At 44.9% G+C, this 17213-nt stretch overlaps 1 protein-coding gene across 3 annotated transcripts in view; it reads left to right on the top strand.

Annotated features, from left to right (window-relative positions):
* The window catches only part of CHRNB3 (cholinergic receptor nicotinic beta 3 subunit), a 69395-nt gene that overhangs the window by 3623 nt on the left and 48559 nt on the right, over window positions 1-17213 (top strand). For 2 of the 3 annotated variants that reach the window (XM_083719348.1, XM_083719347.1), the window contains exons 2-4: window positions 7122-7289; window positions 12583-12734; window positions 13390-13434. In XM_083719348.1, the coding sequence (XP_083575474.1) occupies window positions 7235-7289; window positions 12583-12734; window positions 13390-13434 (252 nt within the window). In that variant the 5' untranslated portion in view covers window positions 7122-7234. Of the gene's footprint in view, window positions 1-6882; window positions 7290-12582; window positions 12735-13389; window positions 13435-17213 lie in introns of those variants that run through there. The other variant, XR_014559372.1, reaches the window with a different exon arrangement.

The following is a 17213-nucleotide window of genomic DNA, read 5'->3' as shown; positions in this document are numbered from 1 at the left end:
CACTTCTGGTGAACCAGAGCAGCGCACGGAAACGCCGTTTACCTTCCCGCCGGAGTGGTACCTATTTATCTACTTGCACTTTGACATTCTTTCGAACTGCTAGGTGGGCAGGAGCAGGGACCGAGCAACAGCAGCTCACCCCGTTGTGGGGATTTGAACTGCCAACCTTCTGATCGGCAAGTCCTAGGCTCTGTGGTTTAACCCACAGCACCACCTGCATCCCTAGACTGTAGTGTATAATTGGAAGAAAAAAATGAATAGGAGAACACAGAGAAACATTTTTTGTCATTTCATTTCACTTTTAATTTGTATACCACCTTTTCTATTTTACAAGGCAGTTTACAAGCTGAAAAAACAAAATAGTCAGCAAAAATCACGCAGGTAATAGCAATCTGATCCAATACAAAAAAGTCACAATAACTTTAAAATAAACAACTCGCCGTATATCAAATAAAGCAATATTTAAAAAGCTATAAATCAATATTTAATAATCCACTAGCATTATTCAACAATCCATTAGAATATAATAGTAAACAAATAAGATGGGAAAAGAGATGCAAGCATGTGAACAAATAATAGGCAAACAAGGAGCCAAGGAAAGGCATGGTTTGGGGGTTGATTGATGAGAAGAGGTATTGCGACATGATTTCTGCATTTGTGTTATGAGAAAAAACTGCTCCTTTTCCCTTATGGGGTACCCAAGAGCCCATATAGAGTCCTTTTGTAGGTTCTCTATCGGTAGGAGAAAATAACAGAGGCCAACCAGAGAATATTGAGAAGCAAAGCAGCTAGTAAACCTTTATTAAAGCTGTTGCAACAAGGTGCTCCTCCCCCCACACGCGGGGGGGGGGGGCAGGACAAAGGTGTGCAAGCCCTTAGACATTTTAAATTGCCCGTCCTGGAGTCCAAGACCACCCCTAGAAACATCATACATACATCACAGATGGGGCAGACTACAATAGAAATCTGAGTGTGTTCCCCCCCTCCTGTGTGCTAGGTTGCTTGGTTGGATTACCTGGGTATCTTGGCCACTCTTTTGTTACTCAATTCCTGAATCCGGGTCACAGGTTGGGACGCGGGTGGCACTGTGGGTTAAACCACAAAGCCTAGGACTTGCCAATCAGAAGGTCGGCGGTTTGAATCCCCGCGACGGGGTGAGCTCCCGTTGCTCAGTCTCTGCTCCTGTCAACCTAGCAGTTTGAAAACACGTCAAAGTGCAAGTAAATAAATAGGTACTGCTCCGGCGGGAAGGTAAATGGCGTTTCCATGCGCTGCTCTGGTTCTCTTAGTCATGCTGGCCACATGACCTGGAAGCTGTACGCCTGCTCCCTCAGCCAGTAAAGCGAGATGAACGCTGCAACCCCACAGTCGGCCACGACTGGACCTAATGGTCAGGGGTCCCTTTACCTTTAGGTCACAGGTCACAGGCTCACACCCTATTCATATATAAATGTGCCCTTAAGACAGGATTTGTGAAAGAGACAATGGGGAAATTTCCCGTTTCCTTTTATCTTGTAGAGAAATATTTGAGGTCATTTTGGGAGAGAGAGAATGGTTTCAAGAATTTTCTGTGGGTTTTAGGCATGTGGTTTACATATTTGTATGTGTTTGCTTGGTACATTTACGGACATCTATTATATATATATATATATAAGACCTTAAAATTCTTATAACAAGGGAGATGCAGTATCTACAGGTGCTCCCCACCTCCAAAAGCTTCGCCCATCCTACACAAGTATGAAAGGAAAAGAAAGCAGCATTGCCAGGTGTATGGAGAATTATCATATATAATGCAGGGCCTCTGCATGAGGTACCAAGACCTGTATATGCTGGCTGCCCTGAGGAGAGCAGCAGCTGTGAGCGTGGCTGGCAAGTCTCAGAGAAAAGGGGTTGCGAGTGCAAAGAGGAGCTTGGGGCAGGGCAGATTTCTCTTTCTGGCATGGCTCTTGCCCCAGACAGCAGTGGTTTGCCAGCCTCTTCAGCAGTGGTACCGACAACTGCAGCAGTGTGAGGGGGGAGAGGGCTTTCTATTTTGTTCCTCTGTGTCAGGGGTAGCCAATGCCTCCAGATGTTTCCAGCCTACAACCCCCCCAAGCTCCATTAACGTGTGACCCCGAAATTTTGGATCCCCCCCCCAAAGTGATGCCAAAATTTAGTGTGGCACAAAACTATACCCATATGGGTGGGGTACAATTATTATTATTATTATTATTATTATTATTATTAAATAAACATTATACCTCACTCATCTAGGCCCTTTACATATGATGAGTTCCTTCTAGAAAGGTTGTCCTAGGATGAAGAAGCTGCATGGGATGTTCTGTGTCTCTTCCCATCTCTATTCAGCCAAACATTAGCTTTTTTCGTTTATTTTCTTCTACCAAGCAGCTTTGCCTAAAACCAGAGGTTCCGCCATCATCTCACGTGAGCCGAGCACACATACACACGTCTGTGTTATCTCCTGTCACGTCCTATTCCATACGCAGCAAACGGGCAGACTCTGGATGTCAGGCCCATGTAGACGGCGTGTGTGAGATCTGTTGAGAGAGCCCTGCCACCAGAAGGCCAACTGTTAACTGCTACAAGATTATGAGCAGTCAGTGCTGTCAAGCCGAATTTGGGGTTAGGCCAACGGTTCGGAGAGTCTGTCGAAACATTCCCCTGACACTGAGTCTTGCCAATCGCCACAGGGACAGAAAAGTCCAAAATTTAGTTGCGGTTCCGTTTCTGTCCTTGTCATTTCCTTTTCTGCGTAAAAAGAGAACAGAATGTTTGAGAGGATCTGATCTGCTGTTTAAAATAAGTACAGCCCCAGCTTGCTCTCCTGTCCATCCACTAGTGGAGGGGTGGGGGAGATTGTGTCCACCTCCCGCCCATCATCTCCAGCAGTCCTGGCCAGTAGGGATGGGAAGACCTGTTCCAACCTGACAAAATTGCAGGAGGTCACTTGCTTGTGATGGGAGCAGTGCATATACTGTAATGTGGCAAAGGTTGCACACCCCCCCCAATCTCTGCCAAGCAGTAAACAAATTTCCAGGGGGTCCCAGGCGCTCACCCAGTGTTGTGTTTCCATAGGGAAAATCGAGGCACAGCGGGGGCTATTGTCTTTAAGAAAGATAGTTATTGTACACACATTTACGCTTGGAGTCTTTCTTAACTTGAAGCTCCCCATTCCTGTTGTAGCTGAACAACATCTACATAGCCGCAGGCTCCCCATCCCTGCTCTGGTTGGTGGCAGCTTTTCATTTTGGGGTAATAACCTTCTCTTCTGATCAGCTAGGGAGGGCTGCTCCTTTAAATGAGCTCCTGAAAAGTGTGTGCTTTTGATCAGAACAACTCAGAGCAAATCCTCATTTGTACCAAATTCTAAAAGGGCCACCATATAACTCTGTTGATAAAACTTTGTTTCAGTGACAGGGGAAGTAAAAAAGAAAGAAAGAAGAGTTTGACAAGAAGATGAGTAGATATTTTTGGTCTATAGGGGTGAAAGGGGAGCAATAAACCTTCATTTTAAAAAGATTTGCACAAGACCATCAAACATAAAGCACTGTTTCCCTGAGAACAGTACAGAAGGTCATGCCAAGAACACAATAATATTTTTATAGCTCTAGCTGGAAAGAAAGCAAAGGCAAACCCAACTATTTTTGTTATTAACATTTTTATTGAATTTCAAACAGGAGATTAACATAAATTTCTACAGTTTTATCAGAAAAAAGCAGCAGTGCTATTATCTCCTCAGTGTGCAGAGCCTCCCTCTGCATACTGAGGGTTGACAACCCCTCCCCCCTACTGAGTATAATTAAGGGGAAGAGACATTGAACCCAAGAAGAAAAGAAAACACAACAAGAAAAGGTGTGTGTGTGTGCATGATGGAGCGGGGGCAGGGGCCTTTTTTTGCCAAATGAGCAAGATCAAGCAAAAGATTAAGGCTCAGTTAAAGAACATTTCTGGAAACGGTTGCCAAATGAGTTGAATTTTTTATTCCAAAATAATACTCCTGTGGCACATAATGTGTTATTTAGTGGGCAAAGCTACAAAAAGGTCATCAACTGCAACCCATTCTTCGACTGCAGGTGAGAATGGCGAGTTCCAGAAGTGCAACAGTAGAGTTTGTTTCGCAGGTTAGCAAATGAAAGTCCTTTGGAAGTGTCCGAATGACGGGTGTGTCTTAGAATGAGTTGACTGAAGGAGAATTCCAGCTTCAAAGAAACTATCGCTGGCTTCGGACCAATTATTGGAAATTTGTAACTCAGCTGCTTTCATTTGTTCCTGGTTCATGTCTGGGGTCAGTTCAAAGTGCTGGTTATTCGATTTACACAACAATGTTCTGCATGTTTGCCAAGGGGGTTTATCCCCAGGTAACTGGATATATGATTGCAGCTTCAACATTGTCTCTGCCTCCTCTCTGAAATGTTTGGGAGACAGGCCTTGTTGCATGTCCTAATACAGTGGTACCTCGGGTTAAGAACTTAATTTGTTCTGGAGGTCCTTTCTTAACCTGAGGTACTACTTTAGCTAATGCGGCCTGCCCCCGCCGCTGTGCCCCCACCGCACCGCCGCCACGCGATTTCTGTTCTCATTCTGAGGTAGAGTTCTTAACTGGAGGTACTATTTCTGGGTTAGTGGAATCTGTAACCTGAAGCGTCTGTAACCCGAGGTACCACTGTACCTGAATTTCTATAGGAAAAATGTGCACTAAAGTTTTCGCTATTGCTGTGCCACCGGTGCCAGATATAGGAGGTGCTAGGGGCTCCAGCCCCCTCAATATTTTGAATCAGGGGCCCTAGCCCCCCCCAATAGTGAGGGGGCCAACATCACCCATCACCACCAGTCCTCTGGGTGCCCAAGCCCCCACCTGGGAGCTGGGAGAGGACTGGGATGAACAAGGATGAAGACTGCCCTCTGCACATCCCACCCCCCCTGCGCATTCCATGGGGAGGAGGCGCTCCCCTCCTTCTCTCCACAGCATATCCCACTGGGGCAGATGCGTCATGTGGCATCACATAAGGAGTCATGTGATTAGCCCCCCCTCCAATGTGGTGGGCAAGTTGGCGCCACAAGATCCTCTGCATTCTCTTTCTGTTGGCATTAAATAACAACAGAAGGAGAAGGAGGAGAAGAAGAAGAAGAAGAAGAAGAAGAGGAGGAGGAGGAGGAGGAGGAGGAGGAGGAGGAGGAGTTTGGATTTGATATCCCGCCTTTCACTCCCTTTAAGGAGTCTCAAAGCGGCTAACATTCTCCTTTCCCTTCCTCCCCCACAACAAACACTCTGTGAGGTGAGTGGGGCTGAGAGACTTCAGAGAAGTGTGACTGGCCCAAGGTCACCCAGCAGCTGCATGTGGAGGAGTGGAGATGCGAACCCGGTTCCCCAGATTACGAGACTACCACTCTTAACCACTACACCACACTGGCTCTCAACAGCAGGTGGAACAAATCCTGCTGTAATAGTGGAGCAGAGTTGTGGGGAGGCCCCAGCAAGGAAGCGATGATCATGGTATGAAAACCGGGATTATTACAAGCATGCCTCTCTCTTTCATCTGTGAAATGTTAATTAGTTGTTAATTGAATGTTTCAGATTATGATTGTTGGGGCGCTGTTCACAGGCCTCTTTGGCAACAACTGCTTCTGATGATGTCCCTGAAGCCAATTGCCTGCCTCCTCAGGGCCCTTGAAGCTGAGAGCAAGAGGGGAATTTCCCATTGTGCTCTCTGAGGAAGAGAAGGAGGATGTGACCACACTCTGAACCTGGGAGTGGTGGCTTAGAATTTCCATCTCCACGGTCAGAATCAATGCACCTACCATGCAAAGTCATTTCCGCCCTTAGAAGCCCCACTGGACGTAGCAGAGGGCATCCATTGGTACCACAACATACATTACCCAAAACATTGCTCTAGTTATCTCCTGCTTGGACTACTGCAATGTGCTCTACGTGGGGCTACCTTTGAAGGTGACCCGGAAACTACAACTAATCCAGAATGCGGCAGCTAGACTGGGGACTGGGGGTGGCCACCGAGACCACATAACACCGGTCTTGAAAGACCTACATTGGCTCCCAGTACGTTTCCGAGCACAATTCAAAGTGTTGGTGTTGACCTTTAAAGCCCTAAACGGCCTCTGCCCAGTATACCTGAAGGAGCGTCTCCACCTCCATTGTTCTGTCCGGATGCTGAGATCCAGCACCGAGGGCCTTCTGGTGGTTCCCTCATTGTGAGAAGCAAAGCTACAGGGAACCAGGCAGAGGGCCATCTCGGTTGTGGCGCCTGCCCTGTGGAATGCCCTCCCATCAGATGTCAAAGAGATAAACAACTACCTGACATTCAGAAGACATCTGAAGGCAGCCCTGTTCAGGGAAGTTTTTAATGTGTGACATCTTAGTGTATTTTTGGTTTTTGTGGAAGCTGCCCAGAGTGACTGGGGAAACTCAGCCAGATGGGCAGGGTACATATAATAAATTATTGTTATTATTATATTGAGGGGTGGGTCTTTGGCTGTCACACAGCCCTGCTTGGCAATGTTAGGGCTCACTTTAGTGCTGGGCTTTATTGGACGGATACCTGCCTTTCCTAGGAACACCCCAGATCCTACAGAGCCTGACGCTTCCTTTGTTATCCGAAAGCTAGCTCCGGATACCTGTTCCCCTGGACTACTATTCCCACCATCCCTCGCTTTTGGAAATGCATTGATGGGATTTGGAGTCCAACAACGTCCTCAGGGCCACAGCTCCCCCATCTCCATGCTAGAAGTCTTAGTCTGTTTTGCCATCAAGGGCATCGCACTTTACGATTCCCATAGAACAGGGGTGTGCTGCAGTGAACGTATTTGAACAGCTGGAGGAGCACTTCCCATTACTTAGCAAATGGCAAAGAGATTACAACCAGACATTTATGGAATTCAAATCAGGTTCTAAGTTGCTTGGCTCTGCCCTAGGTGTTCTTTGAATTTAGCTTTTAACAGTACCTTGGTTATCCTGGATAAGCAACGAGGCAGAGTTTAGGACCCAGGGATTATTCTTATTTTTGGCTTGCAGCCTGTGACAGCTGACCGAAAATCAATGAAGTGTACTTTAAGAAGCTTCGCTGTGGTGCAAGATAAGGCTCAAATGCTATTCTTCCTGTTTCCAGCCTATTAGCCATCACAGTTTACAGTAGAATCATTGTGTCTAAACTCGTATCTTTGGATGGAAGTTGTTTGCCTATGAAAAGCAAGAGATCCAGCTTCAGATGTGGTTGTGAGGATGGAGGTTCCAGCTTTTATTATAGTGTCCCTCCTTCTTTGTACTAACAGTTCAGGTAAGTGCAATTTATTCAAATTTAACCTAAGTGCTTGATCTGAGACTGCTTGCAACAACAGAGAGATGCATCTTAGGTACTAAAATTAAACCTCTGTCTCAAGTTCTTTAAGCGTGTTTGATATACTTTTGCTTGCGTTTGTGTATATTAAGCAAAGGACCTGGAAAGGAGGAAAAAAATAAAATAAGCTGCACTGGTTAGTCAGTGACTCATCTTAGTATTGCCATCTTCTGATGAAGACTTCAGTAATTAAGCATCTTCTTTGAGAAGACTTCAGTAATTAAGCGAAATTATGATGATCTCATTCACCGTAAGAAATAACAAATGCAAATGTTGTTATCTAGCACAGGTAGTACACACAGTGCATTACAGAGAAACATGAGCAGAAGGCAGGTCTCTGCCTGAATGAGCTTACACACTAAATTTAGATGAAAGGGAAAGGAGGAGGTGGAGCAAGGGCAATAAGGGACAGGGGTGCCAAGTTGAATTGAAATATGGGGGGAGGGCAGGTAAGCCCCGCCCTACATAATTGGTCACATGATGCAGTGCACGCAACCATTTGAATGGTAATGGCCATTAGTGGGGTTAGGGGCTCAAAATATTTTATTGGGGTGGCTGAAGACCCCTCAGCCCCTAGGAGTTGGCTCCTATGGTAAGAGATAAATGGAAGCAAATGCTGCTTCTTTCTTAAAGTGCCAAATTGATTAGATAGCATGTGTGAGAGAGGTTTTTTGTTGCTGTTAAATGGAAATACTAGCTTTTACTAAAAAAAACCCAAAACCTTTTAGTGGGAACTGCAAAAAAAATGTAAGTACCATTTGTCTTTTTCACAGAATGCCCATTATTCATGTTCGTACTAAATAGACATTCATTTTGCCAGCCATCCCACAGGCTTTTCTGTTTGCTTATCATTTCTCTCCCTGTCACCCTCTCCACCCCAGAGCTCCAATGGCCCTTTCCCCAAAGTCTGGAAGGTGATAATATTGTTTGCCAACCCCATATGAATGGGGCAGCCTTTTCCAGGTTCAGTTTCCTTATGAGGAGAAAGTACTGGAGGCTTCTAGGGTAATCCTGTGTGAGTTTACTGGGAATTAAATCCCATTATCTTCAACACAACTTACTTTCACGTAATTGTTCCTAGGATTGGAATCGTATGGTGTTTTTGAAGTACCTGTTTGTTACCTTTCGTTTCTAAAATTTGCTTCCTGTCATATGTATCTAAAAGAACCTTCTGCGTGATTTAAAACATATACACATTCAAACCCAAGAAAAAAAGCAGAAGAACAATATATTTACCAATGTACAGGCTGAGTAGGCAGGAAGCAAGCAGACTGTGTTAATTCAGGGGCAGCCTCAGAAACCTGTCTTTGCAGCCTTTTCAAGCTGGCTAATAATAATACTTAGCGGCTATATCTTTGAGTATTCCAAGCATTTCACATGCATTATTTCTGTAATCCTTAAAGCAAACCAATAAAAGGGCCATTTGGTGTTATCGTCCTGCTTTGCCAGTTGTGGGAGGGACTCAGACTGAGAGGTCATGGTTTCCCTAAGGCCACATAGTGACTAGTGTGGTCATGGCGGAGGTAAGATGTGAACTGCAGGAGCAATGTCTGTCAAATCCCAAATATAGTCAACAATTTGCACTGTTGTGGATGCATTTTCACACCTGGGAAAGAATTTTCGTAGTTTCAGTGGTGTGAAAACACAGCCCAATAAAATAGGGCCTTGTGGGAAACCCACCATGGACAAGTCTTGATTCAAAAGTCTTGCGTTCCTCCCTGCAGACTTGGTGTGAATATATGCCCTGTCTCTGTGTAGAGTGGTACCTCTGGTTACGAACTTAATTCATTCTGGAGGTCTGTTCTTAACCTGAAACTGTTCTTAACCTGAGGTACCACTTTAGCTAATGGGGCCTCCTGCTGCCGCTGCACCACCGCCGTGCGATTTCTGTTCTCATCCTGAGGTAAAGTTCTTAACCTGAGGTACTATTGCTGGGTTAGCAGAGTCTGTAACCTGAAGCACCTGTAACCTGAAGCATCTGTAACCCGAGGTACCACTGTAGATCTTAAAAAACAAAACACAGAATTCATGGACTTGTCCTCATACATGCACCATGGTGTAGGATACTATAGGAGGTAGGAGCAGAGGAAGGGGGTGCGGTGGGGATGGACTGCCCTGGGTGTCTTCGCTGAGGGGGGTGACATTTGGTGTGCCACCTGCTCATGACTCCCAAGCCTATCCCAAACCATTGGGGGAAGGTGGGAGCTGCACCGCTTTGTCGGTGGATTTCCCCCCTTCCTCCTTTGTTTTGACAGCTCGGAGGAGGCTTGGGAGTCGCAGGTAGGCGGAGTACCAAATGTCCGGCATTGGCAGCTTGCTCCGCCCCATGGGCGGCGCTCTCCGCCCCGGCTGCAAGGTGCGCACACTGCTCCGAGCATTCAGGCGGCTATCCCGCGCTTGGGAGGGCACTCTCCCCATCCCCCTCGGGAGCGTGCCCGCCCTGGGCAGCGCAGGCATATGCTCCACCTATTTTGTTTTGTTTGTCCTTGTTTTGAGAAGGACCCAATTTATACATGTACAACATGTATGTGAACTTTTAATATGCAGTCGTTTGCAAAATTCCTGGAGGCTAAAGTCCTTCCATGGATGGTCAAGTTGCCATCATACAGCACAATCCAAATCATGCTAAGAGGAATAAGTCCTATTGAATTCAGTGGGGCTTACTCCCAGGTAACTGGGGTTAAAATTGCAGCCTTAGATTCCAGTTGAGGGGCAGAATTCAGACTGTCACTACTGATTATCTGTTCTGGACACATTAATGACTAAAGTATGAAGTAGGAAACATTTAAAGGGAATTTATTATGATTAGTTCTCTACTTTTATGCCTCATAATTACTACAGCAATGTTATCAGCACAATACATTCACCTTCATTTCCTTAAGCTGAGGAATTTGTGCCTTTTGACTTAATTTCTCTCATCTGTCTGTCTATATCTATCTATCATCTATCTATATCATCTATCTATCTATCTATCTATCATCTATCTATCTATCATCTATCATCTATCTATCTATCTATCTATCTATCTATCTATCTATCTATCTATCTATCTATCTATCTATCTATCTATCTCTATCTATATCTATCTATCTATATCTATCTATCTATCTATCATCTATCTATCTATCTATCATCTATCTATCTATCTATCTATCTATCTATCTATCTATCTATCTATCTATCTATCTATCATCTAGCCATCACATTCCCCCCCCCCCCATTTTATACAGCTTTGGAGATTTGTTTTCCCTCTCCTCCCTTACTTCCCACATTTTTCTTCCCCTAAAGCCAACTGTATTCACTTTTTGGGGTCATAGCAATCTAGATCGTACTTACACAGCTGGTTATACTTTCCAGGCTATTATCCCTGTAAAGAATATGATACCAGTCACTAGACCCAGCATTCATTGTATAAAATGTAGCCTTCCAGGAAAAAAACCCCAATATCAATCTTTTTGCTCATCCGTGAATTATGTAGGTCTCGTGAGTTGTCCAGTTATAAAAGTGCTCCTTGAAGGGACCGGAGGCAAAGCAAGATGGAACGCCTGTACTAAGTGAATGGTTATATGGGAGTCAGTGGAGCATTGCCCATTAGGCTAAGTGGGACCCTGTCCCACCAAACTCAGGCATGGGACCTCTAAGCCTTCTTTCTTACAGCTAGGGACATTAGAGAATTATGATGACAATGGAAGATGGTGGCGAATGGTTTCATTTCTAAACCGCTTTATATTTTAAAGAGAAAATCTCAAAGTAGTTTACAACGCATTAAAACATCAAATAAAACAATCGGGGTTTTTTTAGAAATTACTGAATAAAGTAAAAGATGAATTGCACATTTAAAACAGCATAATTAGCAAGAGAATGAAATATTATCTGAAGCGTAGAACACATCTGCTGCTGTTGCTGCCAGTCCTGTTCTTGGTGGGTGGCAGCTGTGGAAGTTGAGGCTTGATGATCTAGATCTGTGCTAAGAGACAACCAAGATGGTCTCTGGTGTCTTCAGCAGCCTAGCTTTTTTAGCTGGAGTCAGTCAGGGCCCTGCCCTCCCAGGCCAGGTGGAAAAGACCGGCAAAGCAGGGAGCAGGTTTTCTAGGATTCACAGCCAAGATGTTCACTTATTTGTTCCATGTCTGCACCAGCATCAGTCTGGAGAATAAAACCCATATTCGCTGTTGTTGTTATTTTCAGTCCACGGTGGACAGTGAGGTAAACTGCAGCAGAATGGAAACAGTGCTGTATGTGCTAAAGACAGGATGGAGAACAATGCCTTCTTACACCCCTACTTACAACCAGTCCAGAGAATGGGACTGGCTGCCTGGCAGCTTCCTCTTCCTTAGTCTCAGTGCTGTCTTTGTAGAAATCACCAGGGAGGAGAAAAATAGAATTAGTTGGCTCTCTCTGTCATTGGCTCTGGCTGCACCCTACCAGTCTCAATGGGCACCCAACATCACTGGTAAAAGGGAATTTTGGCAAGTGCAGATTGTCATACAAGGTGTGAAAAGCTGCACCTGCCAAATTTTTATACAGTGATACCTTCGGTTAAGTACTTAATTCGTTCCAGAGGTCCGGACTTAACCTGAAACTGTTCTTAACCTGAAGCACCACTTTAGCTAATGGGGCCTCCTGCTGCTGCCGTGCCACTGGAGCACGATTTCTGTTCTCATCCTGAAGCAAAGTTCTTAACCTGAAGCACTATTTCTGGGTTATCAGAGTCTGTAACCTGAAGCGTATGTAACCTGAAGTGTATGTAACCCGAGGTACCACTGTACTCTATTGTATTGTTAAAGTGTTGGGAGTTCTGGTCTCCTGGTTGGCTTAGTGTGGCTGAAACATAGGGATGGGGTAATCCAAACTATTACCCTCTTTTAAAAAAGTGCTTCTTGTTGGGGACAGCAAAAAACAAACAAACAGCATGTTTTGGAAAATAATTCTAAGAAAACATATCAGAATGGTACCTTTCTTGACTACACCCAGATCTTCCTTTATATATAGACCTTCAGCACAGGCTCATCTATTTTAGCTCCATCCAAGTGAGCTGTTATTCTGAATTCTGCATAGTCCTGGGTTTCCCTATGACTAATAATTAAATTGAGCACATATTTAAATTGTCCTTTGCCAGCCTGCCCATCCACTGAAGTCTCACATGGCAGAATATTTACCATTAAAGTTAGCACTGAATATCCCACCCCACCACCCTACCGTTCTTTCAATAATTCTTAGTTTTGTCTTTCAGCTTTTACTGTGTTCAGCTCATTTGCCGAGAATGAAGATGCACTTTTGCGGCACTTATTTCAAGGGTATCAGAAATGGATCAGGCCTGTGAAACATTCCAATGATACCATAAAGGTGTACTTTGGATTAAAGATATCCCAGCTAGTAGATGTGGTATGTAATCTATTTCTCGGGATCCTCCTTTCCTTCCTTGCCTTCTATAGAGCAGTTCTGCTACATTTTAAAAATAAAACAATTACCACCCAAAAATCCTTTGGGCTTTCAGAAACAATATGGGAATAGGGATGCGGAAATATGTCACACACCTATTTTTTTGGGGGGGGGAACTTACCCACAGTCAGTTAACATGTGATCAGATTATCCTCAGATCAGGAAAATCTGAATTGAATGTAGTAAAAGTGTGGCCTACCAGTTGGATGAGGACGTCATGTGGACAGCATAAAAAGTGAGGGATGCAAGCAGTTTCAAATCCACATTAAACTCCCATGTGAATGTGAATAAGTCAATCCAGGGGCTAATCTATACCGGTGAGTTATAATGTTATAAATGCGTTATAAAAATGTGACCTCGGGGTGCTGTACAGCAGTCAATGGAAAATTGCATTTAGAGCTATATAACTTTTTTCTTAGTGTTTTTTTTAGTTCAGTGTAGATCCAGCCCTTAGGTTATCTGTTTAACACAAGGGACTAAACTGGAAAGTGGAAAACTCTGAAATGGTTGCAGACCCTTTATTCTTGGAGAATGCTGGGAGGTTGTTTTTTTTTTCTTCAGGAGAATAAATGATTTCTGCTTCTTTCCCCCTCCACAGGATGAAAAGAATCAGCTGATGACAACTAATGTATGGCTGAAACAGGTAAGATATTTGACAGCGCAGTCAGTGTAAATGTTCATCATTGTCAGTGAATTTTTACAGTAAATGTTCTACTGTGATGTGGAGAGGGAAGTTCTTGAATTAAGCTATCTTACATCCCAGATACTATGGCCTAACTGGGTTACAACTTCAGGGCAATGCTGATTAATGGTCTCTATAGGCGATAAATCTATTGCACTTGCAAGGCCGGCCCACACATGAGGCAAGATGAGGCAACTGCCTCAGGCAGCAGGATCCACAGGGGTAGCAGACCCCGATGTAGAACATCACTCCTTCCTTGTTCCTGGTATAGATATTCACTCACCTCTTCTTCCTTGGTGGGAGAGAGGACACCATTTTGTTGTGCGCCTCAGGTGTCAAAATGTCTTGGCTCAGCTTTGTGCTCTTGTATTACAAAATGGGGAGGGTAATCGATTGTCTAGTAAACAGCAGTTTTCAAAATATGGAGTCTGAAGTGGCAGAAAAAAGAGTTCTTCTGTCAGCTAGCCCACCACAGCAGATAATTCCCTTCAACATCCAGTTTCAGGGTAGTCTGACCTGAGGGAGCCAGCTGTGCATTTCAGTCTTCTAGAACAGTGTTCCCCAACCTTGGGCCTCCAGCTGTTATTGGACTACAACTCCCATCATCCTTGACCACTGGTCTTGCTAGCGAGGGAGTTGATAGGAGTTGTAGTCCACAAACAGCTGGAGGCCCAAGGTTGGGGAACGCTGTTCTAGAATACATAGAGATGTTTGCAGAAGTCCTGTGGCAGACAAGCTGATGCAGAAAGGGTTCTCTGAAGGAGGACTTTGGGGGAAGCCATGACTGTTGATAGTGATATGATACTGCTTTAAATGCACAGTGCAGATGAGGCCCCAGTCTAGAGGAAAGGAAGAGGCACCCCTAGAAAGTTAGAGTGTGATCAAGGGAGAGATGTCAGCAACTGGCTTTTATATGGAAGCTGTTTCCTTGGGACTGGGTAAATAGAAAGCATTGGAGCATATACATGATTTCTTCAGGATAACTCGGAGTTTGCTATGGGAAGACATATGGTGTTGTGCTGTGTTTATTAACACTTCATCTCCTCAGCTGTTTTTTCTTTTTTCTTTAAAGAAAAGCTAATGCCTAGGGACAGATTGAGTTTATCAGTTGAGGTTTGTTTTTTTAATAAACACACACACACACACACACACACACACACACACACGTGTATTTGTTAATATTATAAGTTTTGTTTAGCTTATTATTATACACATGGCTGTTTACATTTGGTTAATATCTAGTAATTGTGAGTTTTCCCGACGTGTTTTATGATGTAAGCTTTTTCCTGATATCGTGACCTCTTTGAGCATGGTTTACAGTGGAAAAGAAGGTCATACTGATTTGAGATGGCCCGAATGTGTTGCATTCAGGAAGTTTTAAATGTTTGATGTTTTATTAAGTTGTTATATGTGGTGGGAGCCACCCAGAGTGGTTGGGGCATGATGATGATGATGATGATGGCATAGTGAATCAGTGGTGGACTTTGGGCTTTGAAATGTCAGTGGTGGCCTGTGCAACACCAAAATTTGATGGACCCCTGCCTCCTCCCACCTCCTGTTGTTCATCATTGTTGCTGTGTCCCCTGCGGTGCCCTCTCAGCTTGGCGCCCAGTGCAGGCAAACTGCTCATGCTCCCTTAAATTCCCCTCTGAGTGTACCTCGTACCTACGGGACTGCCTTTCCTGGTATGTCCCACGGAGGACCTTACGGTCTTCAAATAAAAACATCTTGGAGATCCCGGGCCACAGGAAGGTTAGGCTGGCCTCAACCAGAGCCAGGGCTTTTTCAGCCGTGGCCCTGATCTGGTGGAATGCTCTGTCACAAGAGACTAGGGCCCTACGGGACTTGATATCTTTCCGCAGGGCCTGCAAGACAGAGCTGTTCCACCAGGCCTTTGGCCAAGGCACAGTCTGACCCCTTCTCTACTTCTGTAATCTAGCCCAATGGTTGCCCCCATGAAGCATGGCCAATGGCCAGAAATTATAGGATTATAGTTCGGCAACATCTTGAGAGCCAAAGGTCCCCTGCACCTGTGATAGGGCAATCTGTAACAGTCCTTGGGCAGTATGATCCAGCCAGGAAGCTGTGTAGAAAGCTACTTAATCAAATCAGTTGAGTTTTGCCATCAGCTTAAATTCTTTTAAAAGGTTCAGCAGAGAACTCGCTGCAGTGGCCACGCTGGTTCCTGTCAGCCAAAAATATATCTCTGTGGGCTGAAACCCCTTCCCTGTGCACAGCTTGGGGAGGGAGATCTGCTGAAGCAACAGCCTTCTTTCTGCCTTGCACCAGTTTGGATATATCCCACCAGGACTGTGAAACAGGGCCAGAGCCATGGAGTAGAGGGAACAGCTATAGTGTCCTGTTCTTCACAAGGACTTGTCAATCCCCGTCCTTGAATTTTCAGCTCTCATTTTGGAAATGTCACTCATCCTTTCATGTATGGCGATTTAACGAAAACAATCAGTCACACAGGAACTATTCTACAATCACCCAGAGGCTCAGTTAAGACATCAATGTCTACCCCTGCCCTCCAGTTTCCAGGTAAATGAGTGGTGGTGACTGAGAAAAACTTGGCACTTTCAAATGTTAACATTTGAATTATTCGTATTTAACCTAAATCAATTTTAATTTGCTTACAAATTAATCTGTAGAGTGACTATTAAGTTTTTGCTTCTCCTTCTGCCAAATCTTTGCCTCTGGGCTTGCTGAACTGGGGCTGGGGTGAGCCACCAGAATTCAAAATAAACCAGAATCTCACTTTCTGAACTGCTCCCTGGCTCCTTACGTGCCTGTCTGCAGCTCAACTTGTACCCCAGGATAAGGCGTGTAAACATACCCTTTGCTTACTGTCTTGGCAAGGCAGACCACACCAGCCCTTGGGGACTATTCTTTATCTTTTAGAGGGCACAAGGGTGATTGGCAATATCATCTGATCAACAAAAGCTTTCTTCAGTCAATGTAAAAAGACAAAACGGGGAGCGGGGTTAAGCTGCAAGTTGCTGCTCATATATTGGAATGGGCTGCCGTTGCTCAGTGATTCATACTAAGCTGCTCTTCAAGCGGTCAGCAAAACGGCTGACCGTCCTTGCCTCCTGATGGGGAGTGGAAGATTGTGACTTTTCCATACAGTCTCTGGGGAATTCCCAGTGCACATACTGAGGACCTAACTACATCTTGCATTATCCCAGGGCTGGCCCAAGACATTTTGGAACCTGAGGTGAACCACAAAATGGCGTCCCCCCGCCAGGGAACATGGAGGGAATAAAAATCTACGTCAGGAACAAGGACGGGAAGACACGAGCAGCGCCTCCAAGAGCCCACTGTACAGGAGGCATTGAGGGGGGTTGCTGAGGAGCAGGCAGATCTGGCTTACAAGGAATGGGCTATGCGTTCCTTGGAGGCCAGATCTGCAATCTTTGTGAATTCTGCTGCCTGAGGCAGTCACCTCATCTTGTATCATGGTTGGGCCAAACTTGTGTTATCCACTTACTGTGCCTTTATGAGCCTTGGATTTTTTGGTTTTTGGTTTTTACAGCATGGTCCCCTTGAGCTGAATGGGAACCATAGTGTGGGGGCAGGAGGGAGAGATTTAACCCTCTGCTTACTGCTATGATCCCTATCCAGATTGGGGGCCCTGCACCTGCAGTTTGAATAGAGGGGGAAATTTCGCATTGAAGTGAATGAGAGTTCCCCCCTAATGAAGACTGCAAAAGGTGGGAAGAGCCTAATATAGATTGGAA

The sequence above is a fragment of the Podarcis gaigeae genome, assembly GCF_964106915.1.
Source record: "Podarcis gaigeae genome assembly, chromosome: 17".
Lineage (NCBI taxonomy): Eukaryota > Metazoa > Chordata > Lepidosauria > Squamata > Lacertidae > Podarcis > Podarcis gaigeae.
This window is presented reverse-complemented; position numbering and strand designations above follow the sequence as displayed.